Here is a 20848-nt window from a genome sequence, read left to right on the forward strand (position 1 = left end):
ATTTTCTCAGCATCAAGACTGAGAAGCATTGATGAGTGGACAGAATGTCTTGCTGTTGATTGCATATTTAAAACTCTTCTTATATTGTTTGTTCCCTGATGACCCAGTATAAAACCGGTCTGGTCAGGTTTATCAGTTTAATTGGCCTAACAAATGGAATAGTTCTGACTGCGTTGAATGTTTGGTCTCCAAAGTAAAGGTCAACAATGTCAACGTCCATTGGATTCTATGACATGTGACATATGTTACCCCGTAACATAACACATGGTGCAAACTATTCCTTTTTAAAATCCTACTAACTCAACCAATAATTCGCATCATGTTTTACCATAATTGGAGCAACTTTAACTTTTGACCCCTGTACAAACTGAAAGTGACCTTTGTCGCCATGCTTACTGTTTTTACCCCATAACTCCAGAACATTCAGTCACAGATAGTCCAAACTATACCTTATACCTGGAACATTCTGGTATTGTGGTGCTTTTGTTTTTTGCTTTTCTGTTTTTCTTTTAAATGAATGAAATAAATATAAAAAATAAAAAAAACATTGATTTTTTTTACCCCTATGCAGTTCTTCAATTGACCCCTACTTGGCCCTCTATTGAAAATTCAAATGGCTAATGTTATTTTTCTAAAATATGTACCAAAAGGTATACACAGTCAAACTTTGGTGCTTGTAACCGGATTTGAAGGATTCCTCTGCAAATAATCTGTTATCTGTTGCACTATACCTCATTTAAGTGAGTTTCCTCAAAGAACCCTATTGAGTTTTTTACCTCCGCCAAGGAGGTTATGTTTTTTTTTTCGCATCCGTTTGTTTGTTGGTTGGTTAGTTAGCAGGATTACTCAACAAAATCCTCAATGGATTTCAATGAAATCTTTACCAGGGTGTATCTTGGCCTAACTTAGAATCATTAAATTTTGGTAATGATCCAGAACACAATCCGGATCCAGTAATTTTTTAAGGATTCTTTATCATTGCAGGATAGGGCCAATTTCAACATTTTTGCATCTAACTTCATGAAGACGGGTCACAAAGGCTGAACAAAAATTAAGTTACGACACAACAATAATTTTTTAGCATTTGTTTCTCCTCATTGAATAAACTTGTTATTAGAAAATTTTAAAAACTTGTGTTTCATGCAATTTCTCTTTATAAAAACATCTGCTGAAGATCTAAGGGTTTAACCACTGAATCTGAAACATGAATGGTAGATGCGTGAAACAACGTGGAATAAGTCTCTTTGCCAAAGGGTATTCTATGTGACGTCAGTAACCCTATGGCCTTGGCGGAGATTTGCGCTCTCCGAGTGCTTCTAGTTTCAACTGAGTTGAAATCTTTTTTCCTTTTCATAGGATTATTTATTCCTTTCACATGACAACCCTGAAATCAGACATAAATTGACATTTTTTTTGTCAATTTCTTTCTCCACTCACCTTTGCATACTCTAATTGACTTTACCATAGTATTTACCCAAAGCATTTGTGTGGACTTAACCAACATGTCAAGGATATATGAACTCTTAACACACAGAAGAAATAAATGAGCACATGTGACTTCCAAAATACAGTTGGATACAGTAGTGTGTCAGCTGCTGTGGTAATGCAGACAGAGGGCTGTGAATTTTAGTTCCCTCTGGGCAACATGCACTAAGTTCTGAGCTAACCACAAACCAAAGAAAAAGGATAAATCCTTGGTGAGGTCATGATCCCATCTTGGGTCTCATCATAACAAGTAAAACACAGTGTTAACTTCCCTATTTTCTTACCTAACATTCTTGTGATTTTCACTTTTTAGCAGGTTGTTTAGCAGCTGTTTCCGTTTCCACTTTGATAAAAACCTTATTATTGTCAGTGATAATGTGACAATTTGTCACAATGTAGCAGGTCAACCCCATCAAAATCTGTTACCTGAGCACATCACTTATCACTTTAGTCCTGCAAAACAGTTCGCAGGTCAGCGTCAGACAGTGACGTGCCTTTTCTTGCTCTTCTCCCACCGTTCTGTTCTTTGCCATGTCTCTAGTGGGAGAGCTCCCATTCCAGCACCTCTCTCTCACTCACCTGCACAAGCTCCATCATGCTGCTGCATCCTCATCCGCATAGGAAAAGTTTTCACTCCGACTCCAAGTGACTCTCAGCTGCTCCGGGAAGCGACACCTGGCCTGGATCCCCTCTCCTTCAGTTGCTTAATCACTCCATGGACCGGCGCTGTCTTTTCTCTGCACCTCTGGAGAATGATCTTGGTCAAATAAATCACTTCTCCTTTAAAACTTTACTTGTCTTTGACCCCAGGCTTGTCACAGCACGCCTCCTTCACTGTGTAGTCCAGAAACTCACGATAATAGAGCGTGGCGGTGCAGTCGCAGTGGGCTTTGGTCCCAGCGATCTGTGTGCCCTCTCAATCCGTATATTTGTCTCAGACGGGAGTTGTAGTGTGGTCTCAATTAATCACTTTCTTCAGGGACTTGATAAATTCTCAAATTGTTGCAGCTAATTCGGTTCTGTAGATCATCAGACGGATTAGTCAGAGCCGTCTCACGTTTCAACAGGTGCCACAACATTCTTTCATGGCGCTGTTCTGTGTCCTCCGCAGCACTGACTCTCGTCTCCGCCTCCTCGGTTTTCTGCTTTAATTTCTCCATCCTCTGATCCAAGTCTGTGACCGACACTTCCAGTCTAGATAATGAGGCCTTTGTGTCTGCAAACAACTCCTTGTTCACTTTCCTCAACTCTTTCAACTCCCAGAGAATTTCCTCCCATATTCATTGCGCCTACTTCCCCACTCGCCTCGCTCAGCAAGATGGCGGGCCCTTTTTTACGTTTCTTTCTTCTTGCGATTTTTGCTGTTTTCCTGCATTCTTGTATCTCTAACCGTGCTCATGTTTGTATTCGAAGACGTAGGTTTACCCTTTTCAATTAAAATTGTTATGTGCAGACGCAGGTTGAGGAGCAAGACCAGGTCTGACTGAACCCAGCGCTAAATAACCAGAAAGCGGTTCCAAAAACAAAACATTTATTTCCCTTTTGTGCAATAATTAGTGTACAACATAATATATGGTTTGTCTGGTGGAGTGAAGGACGGCGCGCTCTCCAGCGCCCAAAAGGATCGAAGCCTCTGCGCTTCTGGACTCAGATTCACCGCCAAACACCCCCCAGGTGGACACGACAAAACTGACTCTGTGAAGGATGGAAAAGGTGAGGTAAGTCAACAGAGCTACAGCAAATATCCTTCAGAGGCACACAATATCAGCAACACATTCAGCTCTGAATTTAAGCTTTATGTAAATGAGCAGCTTCTCACAACAGGTGGAGGATCATCAGTCCGCACGCCCCGGCAGTGAGAAGCGAGCTGCACAATTCTCATCAATGTTCAAATATAATGCGTAACAAAATGCCAATTACTATAACGATCATTCAGACAATAATCACCTCTGATGTGTGCTGACAGCATGTGTCCCTCACCCGTCCTCCTTCACAGGCACGATGTGTCAAACCCTGGGCGCGGTCCTCAGCGTCTCACAAACGAAAGTCACAAGGTCGAGTTCCCGGCCATTCTGCTTGAATCACTCATGGCTTAATGCAGAACGCCATCTCATTATCTGCTTCAGCTGAAAGTCTTTAAGTCTGCACGTGAGCACCATCCACAGGTGCTGCGAGTCATTAGGCCTGCACGTGAACATCCTCCACAAGTGCAGCCAATAATGTTGATGAGGGTGAAGGACTCTTCTGCCAGCACCGTCTCCACAGACAAAAACCAGTTTGCATACCACCTGGGAGAGCAAAGAAAAGAAAACAACACAAAAACATCCAGCCAAACCCCCCAACACACAACAAAATGCCATAAATTTTACAATCAGCTAAACGCCACCAATTTCCAGGGGAGCCCACACTCCGTGCATGTGTCTCAGAACATGGCGTCACCAGAAATCCGGGGTTCCATTTTTTAGTTTCCATTTTTATTCACGCAATTCTAAAATTTTAAGACATTGTAAGATTTTAATATATTTTGACAGTCTCTCCCACTGTAATATCTCAGCATTTCTCCTCATTCATAATAAAGTTCTCTTCTATCACAAACACACGGTGACTGACACAACTGAGCTGCCTTAAGTGTAGCAGACCAGCTCCTTGTACATGATGTCAGACATCACTCTGGTCAGTGAGTGTAATAAGAACCACAGATTTAGGCATTCTTTAGTGTTTTGCCAGTATCTTAGTGTATACTCAACTTCAGTAAGTCATACATTGATGAAGAAGGTATTTTCCAGAACTGTGATGACACCATTCCCAGAAATGACACTCATCTGTTCATTGACTATTTCACTGTGACCACAGACACTGCCGGTACTGGTTACGAGGACTGTATCAGTCCCTGTGGTTCTGGTAACTCTAATCAAATCAAATTAATTTTATTTATATAGCGCCAAATCACAACAAACAGTTGCCCCAAGGCACCTTATATTGTAAGGCAAGGCCATACAATAATTACGGAAAAGCCCCAACGGTCAAAACGGCCCCTGTGAGCAAGCACTTGGCAACAGTGGGAAGGAAAAACTCCCTTTTAACAGGAAGAAACCTCCAGCAGAACCAGGCTCAGGGAGGGGCAGTCTTCTGCTGGGACTGGTTGGGGCTGAGGGAGAGAACCAGGAAAAAGACATGCTGTGGAGGGGAGCAGAGATCAATCACTAATGATTAAATGCAGAGTGGTGCATACAGAGCAAAAAGAGAAAGAAACACTCAGTACATCATGGGAACCCCCCAGCAGTCTAAGTCTATAGCAGCATAACTAAGGGATGGTTCAGGGTCACCTGATCCAGCCCTAACTATAAGCTTTAGCAAAAAGGAAAGTTTTAAGCCTAATCTTAAAAGTAGAGAGGGTGTCTGTCTCCCTGATCTGAATTGGGAGCTGGTTCCACAGGAGAGGAGCCTGAAAGCTGAAGGCTCTGCCTCCCATTCTACTCTTACAAACCCTAGGAACTACAAGTAAGCCTGCAGTCTGAGAGCGAAGCGCTCTATTGGGGTGATATGGTACTATGAGGTCCCTAAGATAAGATGGGACCTGATTATTCAAAACCTTATAAGTAAGAAGAAGAATTTTAAATTCTATTCTACAATTAACAGGAAGCCAATGAAGAGAGGCCAATATGGGTGAAATATGCTGTCTCCTTCTAGTCCCTGTTAGCACTCTAGCTGCAGCATTTTGAATTAACTGAAGGCTTTTCAGGGAACTTTTAGGACAACCTGATAATAATGAATTACAATAGTCCAGCCTAGAGGAAATAAATGCATGAATTAGTTTTTCAGCATCACTCTGAGACAAGACCTTTCTAATTTTAGAGATATTGCGCAAATGCAAAAAGGCAGTCCTACATATTTGTTTAATATGCGCATTGAATGACATATCCTGATCAAAAATGACTCCAAGATTTCTCACAGTATTACTAGAGGTCAGGGTAATGCCATCCAGAGTAAGGATCTGGTTAGACACCATGTTTCTAAGATTTGTGGGGCTAAGTGCAATAACTTCAGTTTTATCTGAGTTTAAAAGCAGGAATTTAGAGGTCATCCATGTCTTTATGTCTGTAAGACAATCCTGCAGTTTAGCTAATTGGTGTGTGTCCTCTGGCTTCATGGATAGATAAAGCTGGGTATCATCTGCGTAACAATGAAAATTTAAGCAATGCCGTCTAATAGTACTGCCTAAGGGAAACATGTATAAAGTGAGAAAAATTGGTCCTAGCACAGAACCTTGTGGAACTCCATAATTAACCTTAGTCTGTGAAGAAGATTCCCCATTTACATGAACAAATTGTAATCTATTAGATAAATATGATTCAAACCACCGCAGCGCAGTGCCTTTAATACCTATGGCATGCTCTAATCTCTGTAATAAAATTTTATGGTCAACAGTATCAAAAGCAGCACTGAGGTCTAACAGAACAAGCACAGAGATGAGTCCACTGTCTGAGGCCATAAGAAGATCATTTGTAACCTTCACTAATGCTGTTTCTGTACTATGATGAATTCTAAAACCTGACTGAAACTCTTCAAATAGACCATTCCTCTGCAGATGAATTTCAAGAATTTTTGAGAGAAAAGGAAGGTTGGAGATTGGCCTATAATTAGCTAAGATAGCTGGGTCAAGTGATGGCTTTTTAATAATGGTTTAATTACTGCCACCTTAAAAGCCTGTGGTACATCGCCAACTAATAAAGATAGATTGATCATATTTAAGATCGAAGCATTAATTAATGGTAGGGCTTCCTTTGAGCAGCCTGGTAGGAATGGGGTCTAATAGACATGTTGATGGTTTGGAGGAAGTAACTAATGAAAATAACTCAGAACAATCGGAGAGAAAGAGTCTAACCAAATACCGGCATCACTGAAAGCAGCCAAAGATAACGATACATCTTTGGGATGGTTATGAGTAATTTTTTCTCTAATAGTTAAAATTTTATTAGCAAATAAAGTCATGAAGTCATTACTAGTTAAAGTTAAAGGAATACTCGGCTCAATAGAGCTCTGACTCTTTGTCAGCCTGGCTACAGTGCTGAAAAGAAACCTGGGGTTGTTCTTATTTTCTTCAATTAGTGATGAGTAGTAAGATGTCCTAGCTTTACGGAGGGCTTTTTTATAGAGCAACAGACTCTTTTTCCAGGCTAAGTGAAGATCTTCTAAATTAGTGAGACGCCATTTCCTCTCCAACTTATGGGTTATCTGCTTTAAGCTGCGAGTTTGTGAGTTATACCACGGAGTCAGGCACTTCTGATTTAAAGCTCTCTTTTTCAGAGGAGCTACAGCATCCAAAGTTGTCTTCAATGAGGATGTAAAACTATTGACGAGATACTCTATCTCACAGAGTTTAGGTAGCTACGCTGCACTGTGTTGGTATATGGCATTAGAGAACATAAAGAAGGAATCATATCCTTAAACCTAGTTACAGCGCTTTCTGAAAGACTTCTAGTGTAATGAAACTTATTCCCCACTGCTGGGTAGTCCATCAGAGTAAATGTAAATGTTATTAAGAAATGATCAGACAGAAGGGAGTTTTCAGGGAATACTGTTAAGTCTTCAGTTTCCATACCATAAGTCAGAACAAGATCTAAGATATGATTAAAGTGGTGGGTGGACTCATTTACATTTTGAGCAAAGCCAATTGAGTCTAATAATAGATTAAATGCAGTGTTGAGGCTGTCATTCTCAGCATCTGTGTGGATGTTAAAATCGCCCACTATAATTATCTTATCTGAGCTAAGCACTAAGTCAGACAAAAGGTCTGAAAATTCACAGAGAAACTCACAGTAACGACCAGGTGGATGATAGATAATAACAAATAAAACTGGTTTTTGGGACTTCCAATTTGGATGGACAAGACTAAGAGTCAAGCTTTCAAATGAATTAAAGCTCTGTCTGGGTTTTTGATTAATTAATAAGCTGGAATGGAAGATTGCTGCTAATCCTCCGCCTCGGCCCATGCTACGGGCATTCTGGCAGTTAGTGTGACTCGGAGGTGTTGACTCATTTAAACTAACATGTTCATCCTGCTGTAACCAGGTTTCTGTAAGGCAGAATAAATCAATATGTTGATCAATTATTATATCATTTACTAACAGGGACTTAGAAGAGAGAGACCTAATGTTTAATAGACCACATTTAACTGTTTTAGTCTGTGGTGCAGTTGAAGGTGCTATATTATTTTTCTTTTTGAATTTTTATGCTTAAATAGATTTTTACTGGTTATTGGTGGTCTGGGAGCAGGCACCGTCTCTACGGGGATGGGGTAATGAGGGGATGGCAGGGGGAAGAGAAGCTGCAGAGAGGTGTGTAAGACTACAACTCTGCTTCCTGGTCCCAACCCTGGATAGTCACGGTTTGGAGGATTTAAGAAAATTGGCCAGATTTCTAGAAATGAGAGCTGCTCCATCCAAAGTGGGATGGATGCCGTCTCTCCTAACAAGACCAGGTTTTCCCCAGAAGCTTTGCCAATTATCTATGAAGCCCACCTCATTTTTTGGACACCACTCAGACAACCAGCAAATCAAGGAGAACATGCGGCTAAACATGTCACTCCCGGTCCCATTGGGGAGGGGCCCAGAGAAAACTACAGAGTCCGACATTGTTTTTGCAAAGTTACACACTGATTCAATGTTAATTTTAGTGACTTCCGATTGGCGTAACCGGGTGTCATTACTGCCGACGTGAATTACAATCTTACCAAATTTACGCTTAGCCTTAGCCAGCAGTTTCAAATTTCCTTCAATGTCGCCTGCTCTGGCCCCCGGAAGACAATTGACTATGGTTGCTGGTGTCGCTAACTTCACATTTCTCAAAACAGAGTCGCCAATAACCAGAGTTTGATCCTCGGCGGGTGTGTCGCCGAGTGGGGAAAAATGGTTAGAAATGTGAACGAGTTGGCGGTGTACACGGGGCTTCTGTTTAGGGCTACGCTTCCTCCTCACAGTCACCCAGTCGGCCTGCTTTCCCGGCTGCTCGGGATCTGCTGGAAGGGAACTAACGGCGGCTAAGCTACCTTGGTCCGCACCGACTAGAGGGGCCTGGCTAGCTGTAGAATTTTCCACGGTGCGGAGCCGAGTCTCCAATTCGCCCAGCCTGGCCTCCAAAGCTACGAATAAGCTACACTTATTACAAGTACCATTACTGCTAAAGGAGGCCGAGGAATAACTAAACATTTCACACCCAGACCAGAAAAGTGCAGGAGAGACAGGAGAAGCCGCCATGCTAAGCCGGCTAAGAGCTAGTAGCTGCTCTAAGCTAGCGGATTCCTAAAAACACACAAAGTGAATAATGTGTAAACAATTTAGAGGTGATTCAGCAGAGGGAGTGCTTTAGTTAAGGCACGTAAAGATTACACTGTGAAACAAATCGTTATCTAGTTAACTAGATCATTCTAACTGCGCAGATTAAACAATGAAAATGACATTTTGCTCATTGACTTTGCAAAAACATTGGAGGCTGTGAGTTGCTGGATATGCATCCACAGCAACACTGCTGGATACTGCACTCCAGTACTGGTGGTGTAGCTAAGGAGGTTGATCTCATGGGAAGACTGAAGACTACCACTAAACTGCAAGGTCTGTTTACAGCTCTGACTACAGACTTGTTGTAGTTTCCCAGAACATTTAACTGAAGTTCTGCACACTGTCACACTTAGCATCCCAACAGACTGGAAGAACGGACTTGCCCCTCTTTGGATATGAAAGGGTGTGTACAACTACAGGTGTATTACACTACTGCCTGTCCTGGCCAAAGTACTTGCAATGGTTATTTTCAACACGAGTCAGTGCCACTTCCTTACTGCCCTGCAGCCAGAGCAGTCTGGCTTCATGCCCAAGAAGTCGGCCACTGACCAGTGTGAATATTGGCAGGCTTTATCTACAGCCTGTGTTTATTTGACAAAAGTGTCTGATTCAGTTGATTTGATTGGCTGCTTTGGACACCCTGAGAATTTGAATTGGATCACAATCCAATTCAAATTGGAACTGGGTTTGACTTCGTTGACAACACTTGGATCTTTGTGGACTCAATGGATGCCATCAGCGTAGCCATTGAGAGCTTGAGTGAGAACTCGGACTACATGGTTTGCAATTGTCATATATCAAGACTGAGATCCAAGCTTTCTGTGATTTCCAGGACTCGCCCATCAGCAGTGTGTCTGTAAGTGGAGGTAGTGTTGAACTTTTCGAAAGTTTTAATTGTCTTGGCAGTGACATCCATGTCTCTGGGCTACATTTTCTCATTCCCACATTGTCATATTTTATGCTTAGTCAGTGACCCATTCCGTCACAATGTGAGAAGTTAGGTGCTCTCATTGCTTCATTAGTGGCAGGTGGGGCACCACATTTTTTGGCAGCTGCATCGTTTCTCTGACAGCATACGGAACTATCTGCTTCACTTCCATATCATCAGGGAGCATTCATCTATATGTTGTGGTGAAGGGTATGGTTATGGTCATGGTTAAGATTAAGTTTAGAGGTATGCTTAGTGTTTCCCTGCACATCACACAGTGATGCAATGTCGGGTGCCCAACTTGTCACATACTGATGTTGGCTCAAAATGAGCCATTTGCATCAAAATATATGAAATACAAAATATACTCGTACACCACAGCTATACTCCCACAGTTGAATACAATGTCATATGGTACAGCATTACAAATAGGCAGTGCATATGTGACAGAGGCCAGCAGGAGTCCCTGTGCATGTGGCAGCCAATAGGCCTCGCTCCCCCGACAGCCAAAGGATACTCTGGCCACTAAGGCCAGAGCCCAGGTTTTTAGGTGACTGGTCAGAGTGTCTCCCTCCCATGCTTGAGATCGTGAGTTCGCCTCTGGAGGGGAGCGAGTGGGAGGAGTCAAAATCACAACACAGTGCAGAGTCAGCCGCTACACATATATCCCAAACTGCTGTCATTACCAAATGTTATAAGTGTAGCATGGTTCCTTTAAGAGACAGGGCAGAGTGCTTGCATGTATGGAGTGTGTAATACCCCGTCACACATAGCCGGAATCACGCAGCATGACGTCGAAGTTATGAATCGGCGCACATCCGAAAGGTGTTGGATTTCAGTTCCAAAACGTTCTGACAGCCATCAGCGGAAGTCGACGCAGTTGGTCAAAATCAGCCGACAGCCCCGATTGTGATGCACATGTTTATAATTCTCCGGGCACCATCGAGATGGGACACCTATCCGACAGCAATCCATAAGTAATCTGACAACCATCTGACTGCAATTTACATATTCTGAAGGTGGCATAAACAGGATCTGAAATGATCTGATTATGGTTGATTGAGCTCTGAGATTGATTGATCACAGCAAAGCCTGTCGACATGCTGTGCCACGTTTGCTCACCTCCACTGGACCCTGGCCAGGGAGAGCAAAGGAAATATTATTATGTAATAACATGTATGTGGCACTGTGCACGCATCAGAGGCAAGGCGCAGCATCGCAGCGCTGTTGGGCACCCGCTGTAGCGCACGTGTTATTACATGTACACCTCCTACGTCTGTAGCAGGTATGATGTGGAAATGTTTCCCCAGCATATGACGACATAAATCAACAGAGAACTCACCTTCGGTACCTCGCATTCCACGCATGCATGTGTGCGTGCATGATTTTATTTACAACCCCAATTCCAGTGAAGTTGGGATGTTGTGTAAAATGCAGATATAAACAGATGTAGCGGGAATAATGTGTGCTTTAGGATATTTTGAAATTATCACTTGTGGATAATTTTACCTTGAATACTGGGAGCACCACCTATGACTGAATGATATTATAACAAGGTTATAATATCACTTGTTATAGGTTATTATAACAAGGTTATAATATCACTGATTTTAGGGTCAGTCAATAGGAAATATTAAAATCAGTTTCTAATCTTACAGTAGTAAGTTCTACAGGTCAAGTCCGACCCCCTCTGTAAAACCATACAAATCACAGACAACTTCACACGTTTAAAACATTTTATTTAACTCAGTCAGAAGTTAAATAACAGGACATATCACAGTAAGCAATTTGAGATGATGACGTTCCCTGAGCAATTCTTATGACGTTCAGATAACTTGGTTTAGTTGCGGGAGTTTAGAGTGATTCCATCTTAATCATCAGGGAATTTACTTTGGTATTATTAACGTGAGATGGTTAGTGACGCGTTGAATACGAGGTCTGTCCAAAAGTATCGTACCTTTTTATTTTTTTCAAAAACTATATGGATTTGAATCACGTGTGATTACATCAGCAAGCTTGAACCTTCGTGCGCATGCCGTGAGTTTTTCCACGCCTGTCGGTTGAGTCATTCGCCTGTGGGCAGGCTTTGAGTGAGCAGTGGTCCACCCCTCCCGTCGGATTTCTTTTGTCTGAGAACTTGCTGAAGAGACTGCCGCTTTGCTCCATGAATTTTTTTCAGAAACTATTAGGACAGGCAGTTGGAAACATTCGATAGATTCAGTTGGATATCGGTGAAGCATTCTGTCGGGTGTCATGTTGGATTTATGGACTGTTAAACCTTTTTAAAGATGGCCCACAGTGGCGGAGGATGCGCGGCGCGCCGAGCGGACCATTCGACAGGCTGGATCGACAAGATCATTTCTAAACTGAATGCTGTGTTGATCCGGGACATCATGTGACTACCACAGAATGGCAACAGAGCTGGACATAGCACTTTTGCATCACATTCCCACTGTTACAGGAGATTTGTAATGAAAGACGTGCCGGAGGATTTCGCTCAACAGTCCATAATCCGCGTGACTCCGAAAGAATCTTCACGATATCCAACTGAATCTATCGAATGGTTTCCAACTGCCTGTCTCTAACAGTTTCTGAAAAAAATGTCATGGAGCAAAGCGGCAGTCTCTCAGCAAGTTCTCAGACAAAAGAAATCCGACGAGGGGGGTGGACCAGTGCTCACTCAAAGCCTGCCCACAGGCGAATGACGCAACCGACAGGCGTGGAAAAACTCACGCATGCGCACGAAGGCTCAAGCTTGGCTGATGTAATCACACGTGATTCAAATCCATATAGTTTTGAAAAAATAAAAAGGTCCGTTACTTTTTGGACAGACCTCATAGAATTAAATAAAGCCACTCTGTTTATTTCTGACACCATGCCTCGGTCTACTTGGAGCGATGTGCAGATGGTCTCTGTGAGGTCAGATGCTGGGAGCCATCTCGTTTTCAGTCGATATGAACCGTCCGTCGGCCACAGCTATCTCCGGTACCTTGGCAGAGAGACTGCCGGTCACCGCGCCCGGTTTTGTTGGTTACCAGGGGCTCTTTCAGTTACTGTGACTTGCATTGGTAGCTCACCTTGCTGTTGCTGGGTCAGCTGACCTGGATGTGTTTATTCTCCGCAGCGCTTGCCATCTGGATTGTCAGAATAAAGTCTTGAGTGTCTTTATTTTCTATTCGCCAAAACAAAATTCGTTCTTTCTTCATCATCTTGGAAGCCAGATCAAATCAAAAATTCTATACAAAATGGTGTGACTTTGTAAGAAAAATGTTCACGAGGTGCATCTGGAGATCAAGAAGAAAAGGTTTTAATTTGAAAAGTTGTCAAAGGAAGTTTAAATGCGCCTGCGTGTCTTTTTGACAAATCGACATATTCCAGGTCTTGAGCTGTGCTGGGTTATTGTTTGAAGAATGCTTTTTATGACTTTGCTTAATGCAAACTTAGGAGGTGACTGGTGAATACAGGCTTCTCACTACACAGAATACAATGATTTGCAAATCCGCTTCAACCTATATTCAATTGAATACACCACAAAGACAAGATATTTAATGTTCAAACTGATAAACTTTATTGTTTTAGTGCAAATATTTGCTCATTTTGAAATGGATGCCTGCAACACGTTTCAAAAAAGCTGGGACAGTGGTATGTTTCCCACTGTGTTACATCAACTTGCCTTTTAACAACACTCAATAAGCATTTGGGAACTAAGGACACTAACTGATGAAGGTTGGAGGTGGAATTATTTCCCATTCTTGCTTGATGTATGACTTCAGTTGCTCAACAGTCCGGGGTCTCCGTTGTCGTATTTTGCACTCATAATGCGCCACACATTTTCAATGGATGGCAGATCTGGACTGCAGGCAGGCCAGTCTAGTACCCGCCACTCTTTTTACTACAAAGCCACGCTGTTTGTAACAGGTGCAGAATGTGGCTTGGCATTGTTCTTGCTGAAATAAGGCAGGAACGTCCCTGAAAAAAGACGTTGCTTGGATGGCAGCATGTGTTGCTCCAAATCCTGGATGTACCTTTTCAGCATTGATATCATAGATGTGTAAGTTGCCCATGCCATGGGCACTAACGCACCCCATACCATCACAGATGCTGGCTTTTGAACTGTGCACTGGTAACAATCTGGATGGTCGTTTCCTCTTTTGTCCAGAGGACACGATGTCCATGATTTCAAAAACAATTTGAAATGTGGACTCATCGACCACAGCACACTTTTTCCACTTTGTGTCTGTCCATTTTCAAATGAGCTCGGGCCCAGAGCAGGTGGTGGCGGTTTCTGGATCTTATTGATGTATGGCTTACGCTTTGCATGGTAGAGATTTAACTTGCATTTGTAGATGTAGCAATGAACTGTGTTAACTGAAAATGTTTTTTGAAGTGTCCTGAGCTCACGCTGTAAGATCCTTTACACAATGATGTCGGTTTTTAATGCAGTGCCACCTGAGGGATCGAAGGTCACGGGCATCAATGTTGGTTTTCGGCCTTGCGCTTACATGTAGAAGGTTCTCCAGATTCTCTGAATCTTCTGATTATATATGGACTGTAGATGATGGAATTCTAAATTCCTTGCAATTGAACGTTGAGAAACATTGTTTTTAAACTGTTGGACTATTTTTTCACATAGTTGTTCACAAAGTGGTGACCCTGGCCGAATCTTTGCTTGTGAACGGCTGAGCCTTTTGGGGATGCTCCTTTTATACGCAATCATGACACTCACCTGTTTCCAATTATGAGTTCTTTGAGCATTCATCAACTTTCCAGTATTTTGTTGCCCCGTCCCAATTTTTTTTGAAATGTGTTGTAGGCATCCATTTCAAAATGAGCAAATATTTGGACAAAAACAAAAAGTCTATCAGTTTGAACATTAAATATCTGTCTTCGTGGTGTATTCAACTGAATATAGGGTTGAACAGGATTTGCAAATCATATTCTGTTTTTATTTACATTTTACACAACGTTCCCAAATTCAGTGGAATTGGGGTTGTAGTAAGTTCAATGTAAGTACATCATAATTGTAAATACATTAAAAATACATGAATGACACAAGACACTTATTTCCATTGTGATCCATTTAAACGCAAATGACAGAATAGAAGTCATAAAATAAAACAATAATACTGTTAATAATAATATTAATAATAGTGTGTATGTAATAACAAGAATGTAAACAATTTCTAATACATTAAGACAGTAAATTAACATAAAAAATTACTTAATTAACAGGAAATAAAAGAGTTGAGTCTTGCTCTAAAAATTGTTGAGGTCTAAGGTTGTAAGGTTCTAAAAACACATACCATTGCAACTCATTATAGAAACTTTGCATAATTTATTTACCACACTTGAAATTTGTCAGATACCAATTTTATAAACACTAACTGATCTATAAAGCCCGTGGATTCCACGGGTAACACAGTAGTTAACTTTATTCAGCCGAAATGACACACTGCTGATGTGAATGTTACCCAGCTAGAAGCAACTACGTATAGAAGGCCAGAAGTGTCAAAGAATGCACCCACCACAGTCAACTCCAAATCTCATTGGCTAAAGAACAATCCTCGACATCATCCTATTTGTTTTAAGCAGGAATCTATAGTGGCATTGATAGCTATAAAATCTTATCAATACCCATCCCTATTCATGACACAGCAAAAGTAAAGAAAACAGTACAGCGTAACTCAACAGGTACATTTTGTGCCACATACTGTCTGAATTAGTTGTTACCATCATCCATCCCATATATATTTTGTATGTTCTTTTAAACATTATTTTATATTTATGTAATGACAGACATGTTTTTAATTTTATCATTACGGTCTTTTTTTTTTCAACATAGTATCTACTTGATTGTGATGCAGTGCCTTTTGTTGGTTTGGTCCTCATTGATTGGTTCTCACACAAACAATTTCCTCTCAAGTAATTTTGAATATGAGCCATCTGGACTGCTGAATAACTGATATATTTACTTTATGCATAATTTTACTCCTTTTAAAGCCAACCACATCTTTCACATTTTATTGAGTTGAATTTGACAAGGAAAGGGATGTTGGCTCTTTGCAAGTAGTTTCATTGACAGTTCTTATGGCTCTGAATATTGGATTCACGCTTGTGTTATCGGTATTTCCTCACAGTTTCAAACAACAGATTGTGTGTGGATGTATAATAGAACAGCCTGTATTAATTATATATTTTAAAATGAATTAATATATCATTCCCTTTATACAATATTGCAATTGATTTTGAAGTTTTAGTTTTGATATAATTTGTCCAATTACTCATGGTGTCTTAAACTGGAAGAAATGTGTATAAAAATGGCTGTAATTCCTAAATAGATCATGGAATTTTTTGTTATACCTGTAGATATAAAGCTGAAATTCTACACTAACAACACATATCCATTATTTAATTTCCATTATGGTGGTGTAGAGAAGCAAAATTACAAAAATTGCATCACTGTCCAAATACTTATGGACCTGACAGTACATGCCTTCTTCCATCTTGCTGTGACATGTCACATTAATAAAAGCCATTTTTCATTATTAGCAGCCTTTTTTCTTAAATCCAATGATCTCTGTATCAGTGCTGTCAGCCACATTACCCTCCGCACATCATCACAGCCTGATTAAAAGTGACAATCCATCTTTGCCTTCCCCGTTCCAATAAGTCAGACATCATCCACTTGAGGAAAAGCTATTTTCATTTTTCATTCATGTCACCTGATTTGAAAAGGTGATGAGGACTTTGTTATTCTGGTCACAGACACCATCCTCCCATCTTTAATATCAATGTCATAACTCAAAAGCTCATGAGAAAAAATTTTAAAAAAGGCAAACTTTGTGACGTGTTCAAGCTCACATACGTTTAAATATGCCAGTGAGAGTTCCAGTGGTTGACTTTCTGTTTGATCTGTGACTTCCCACAGCGAGAAACGTGATCATGAGACTAATGTGGAAATCCATGGACAAGATGAGGTGTTTGAGAAAGCGATCCATGTTCCCCTTCCTTGGCTTCCTTGTTACCTTTCTACTATTCTTTAATCTTTACATGGATGATGGATATGTGCTGGTAAGTTTTATCACCTTCGACAGTTTCATACTTCAGCTTTTAAAGCATACAGATGAATTCCCTGTTTTATTACCATGAGCATTTGCGTCTACTCTTTTGTTGGCTTGTTTTTAGGAGGCTGAAAAAGACAGTTCGGAGAAACACTGTTGCATCCCGTGAACTCTGAAAGATATGTCCACACGTTCAGGGATCTGTCCAATTTCTCTGGAACAATTAACGTCACATATCGCTACCTTGCAGGAATTCCTTTACCACGCAAGAGTAAGTATTTGTAGCAAGAACAGTACTGAGTTGATAATAGTTGTTAACTAAATTCACTTTTCCTTCTTACCATTTTTCTCTCGAAGAGTAATCTCACCATTGGGCTGTCATCAATCAAAAGAAAAAGAGGGAACTACCTTCTGGAAACAATCAAGTCCATCTTTGATCAGTCCAGTTATGAGGAACTGAAAGAGATTGTGGTGGTGGTCCACCTTGCAGACTTTGACCTGGTCTGGTGTGAAAACCTGGTGCAGGAAATCACCAGGAAGTTTGCTCATCACATCATAGCAGGACGGCTCCTAGTGATCCAGGCTCCAGAGGAGTACTACCCATCTCTGGAAGGGCTGAAAAGGAACTACAATGACCCGGAGGACCGGGTCCGTTTTCGTTCAAAGCAGAACGTGGACTACGCTTTCCTCCTCAACTTCTGCACAAACCTATCTCATTTCTACATGATGTTAGAAGATGATGTACGCTGCTCCAGGAACTTCCTAACAGCACTAAAGAAGGTCATCACCTCCAGAGAAGGTTCGTACTGGGTGATGCTGGAGTTCTCTAAGTTGGGCTACATTGGGAAACTGTACCACTCCAGAGACCTGCCTCGCCTGGCTCATTTCCTGCTCATGTTTTACCAGGAAATGCCCTGTGACTGGCTCCTCATCCACTTCAGGGGCCTCCTGGCCCAGAAGGACGTGATCCGCTTCAAGCCGTCTTTGTTCCAACACATGGGCTACTACTCCTCTTACAAAGGAGCAGAGAACAAGCTGAAGGACGATGACTTTGAGGAAGACTCCATTGACATTCCGGACAACCCTCCAGCCAGCCTTTACACCAACATCAATGTCTTTGAGAACTACGATGCCACAAAGGCTTACAGTAGTATTGTTGATGAGTACTTCTGGGGAAAACCTCCATGCACGGGTGATTTCTTTGTTATCGTCTTCAACAAATCAATGAAAATCAGCAGGATGAAAATCGTGACAGGCACAGAGGATCGACAGACTGATATTCTTCACCACGGAGCTTTGGAAGTTGGGCAAAGGTTGATTGAAAGTAAACAGGGAATGCAGTGTGTGTCCTACATTACATTAGGAGAGTTTCGAGGTGGCAGCATTGAGGTTAACAACGTGGACCACAAAATCAGTTTTGACATTGAATGTGTACGAATCGTTATTACTGCCAGTCAGAAAGAATGGCTCATCATAAGAACTATCAGTTTATGGACCGCACAGCCATCGAGTCAGTTAAAAAAGTAACAAAATATTTTCTGTTTGCCAATTCATTTTGGACTGCTACATGTGATTGTCTGTTTATAACTTAAAAACAGTCCAGATTTTCTTGGGTTGTTCTACAGTATTTGAAATGATAATGTATTAAAACACCCAATCTGTATAAAGCCTTTGTACTAACATTCCTACTGTATATAAAATGGTCCATGTGGCTGGTGTTGTCTGTTATTTTTATTATTTTATTGAAGCACATTTCTCTAGTGATATTTTAATTGTTCTTACTGACATCTGCTGGCAAATGCAAAGCTTCACATAGAGGAAGCTTGATTTTAAACAAGTTGACGTAAGACTGACATTGCAAGCTGTTTCACCCTCAGGTGTCCAGACACATTAAAAAAAAACATTGATTTTAGCTTGCTGGTGAGTCCATGTGCCCCAGAGAGTTAACAGCTCTAAAAATATACTGTTTAAGCATGTGTAGTTTTAGTGTATGGCTTGATTGGGTTGTAGCCCCTACAAGAATTTTTGTTGTCCTGTCATAGCTACAACTAAAAAATTAACATCCTGTTTTGATCATCACCACCACCGGTTCCCATTTCATACCCCACCCCTGCTACATTTCTCCATGTAAGATAGGAGTTGTGTTAGGAAGGGCATCTGGCGTAAAACCTCTGCCAAATCAACATGGAGATTCACCCACCTTGGACCTACTGTGGCAACCCCAAGTCAAAACAAGGGAGCTGCCAACTATCCACATCGCCAAACACATCTGTCCAATGATTTTATCACTTCATAAACTCTTTTTCCAGGCTTCTACCAACATCATAGGTTGAGCTCCCAGATACACACCCCAAATAAGTATACACATTTTACACTTTGACCACATATAAGCAGACGTACTTCTAATGGTTGAGGCCAGGAAGTCGTTCAAATCCTGTATGTTAGTCTTGATCCATGACTATCACAAACCCAGATGCTCCGACTGCATTGTGCTACAAGGAAGGCATCCGTAAAGTACTCACAGTCTAATCTCTGGGCACTGATTTGCAAATCGGTCTCAATTACAGGTCTTGGATTACAGCACCCGTGTGTAGCCCAGTTATGATGTTCACCAACTTATTGAGGATTCCACAAATTCTCAAGATGCCCACAAAGCAGCTAAACAACTGAATCAAATGCTTTGAGATGTCCCATGTATATATTGTCAAACTTCTCAGCCCATAGCCATGTGGAGGTGAAACCCTCTTGACACCTGTGTTCCCAGAACCTCTAAGTCATGACACATATTTTTCTTTGTTTTTTGTGTGTTTTTTGGAGCGCATTTACCACCCTGATCAGGTGTCTCTCAGCAGAAGCTGACAGATTGTTTTTTTTTCTTTTTGACTTCAAAAAAAAAAAAGTTCAATGCACTTTGTAGTTTTGAAGGAAACATACCACAGGGTAAGCTCTGCCAGAAAGAATCAGATTTCAAAGCTTTCATTCAGGTTCACCTAATCAGCAACAGCAGGAAGGTCCAACTTTCTATTATCAAAACACAACCCACAAAAAAAGCACGCATTTTTTTTTAAATGTCAGTTTTAACACCTCTCTGCTGCTTGCAGTTGCTGACCAGGGATTGGTTTCATAAAGCAGTGTAATCTTTAAGTATACCAAACTTAAGTGACTAAGGTTAGTTGCCCAACATTAGCTGTTTAATCTCCGTTTCACATTGACGGCTAAACTTGTAGATTAGCCATTTTACGTTAGTCGACGATTTTCATGTGCATCGTGACCTCGTGAGTGCTGTTGCCAAGAATCGCCTCCAATGCGCCAGAGTTTTGTTTACTTGTGGGTTGGGTTTTGTTTACTTCCGGAATATCATCTGCTACAACCATGGCCGAAGCGGAGGGAAGCAATATCACTGTTGAACCTCAGTGTCCATAAACATCTCCAGTGGATTATTCCAGTACCAGAACACCTGCTCCCATTAGCCTGCAAGGCTCTCTGTCCTTCCTGCTCCATCTATTGGTGGTATGATAGGCACCTTCTTTGAGGTAAGACATTTACAGAGCCCTGGAAGTGTCATTGCAAAATGTTTTGCATGTGGAGAGAACGTGCGCACGTTTTATTATATTGTGCACACGTTTTGTTATATTGTGCACACGTTTTATTATATTGAGCACACATTTTATTATATTGTGCGGACGTTTTGTTATATTGTGCGCCCACTTTATTATATTGTGCGCACGTTTTGTTATATTGTGTACACGTTTTGTTATATTGAGCACACATTTTATTGTGTGCACATTTTGTTATATTGTGCGCACATTTTATTATATTGTGCGGACGTTTTGTTATATTGTGCGCATGTTTTGTTATATTGTGTGCACATTTTGTTATATTGTGCGCACATTTTATTATATTGTGCGGACGTTTTGTTATATTGTGCGCACGTTTTGTTATATTGTGCGCACGTTTTGTTATATTGTGCGCACGTTTTATTATATTGTCCGCACGTTTTGTTATATTGTGCACACGCTTTGTTATATTGAGCACAC

At 41.2% G+C, this 20848-nt stretch overlaps 1 protein-coding gene across 2 annotated transcripts in view; it reads left to right on the forward strand.

Annotated features, from left to right (window-relative positions):
- Window positions 1-18523, forward strand: part of LOC117515336 (alpha-1,3-mannosyl-glycoprotein 4-beta-N-acetylglucosaminyltransferase C-like) — a 216132-nt gene extending 197609 nt beyond the window's left edge. The window contains exons 3-5 of one of the 2 annotated variants that reach the window (XM_034175843.1): window positions 16679-16821; window positions 16936-17082; window positions 17169-18523. In XM_034175843.1, coding sequence (XP_034031734.1) covers window positions 16993-17082; window positions 17169-18338 — 1260 coding nt within the window. In that variant the 5' untranslated portion in view covers window positions 16679-16821; window positions 16936-16992 and the 3' untranslated portion in view covers window positions 18339-18523. Of the gene's footprint in view, window positions 1-16268; window positions 16822-16935; window positions 17083-17168 lie in introns of those variants that run through there. The other variant, XM_034175844.1, reaches the window with a different exon arrangement.
- Window positions 18524-20848: the final 2325 nt, after the last annotated feature.

Source organism: Thalassophryne amazonica, chromosome 8 (assembly GCF_902500255.1).
Source record: "Thalassophryne amazonica chromosome 8, fThaAma1.1, whole genome shotgun sequence".
In the NCBI taxonomy this organism is placed as follows: Eukaryota; Metazoa; Chordata; class Actinopteri; order Batrachoidiformes; family Batrachoididae; genus Thalassophryne; species Thalassophryne amazonica.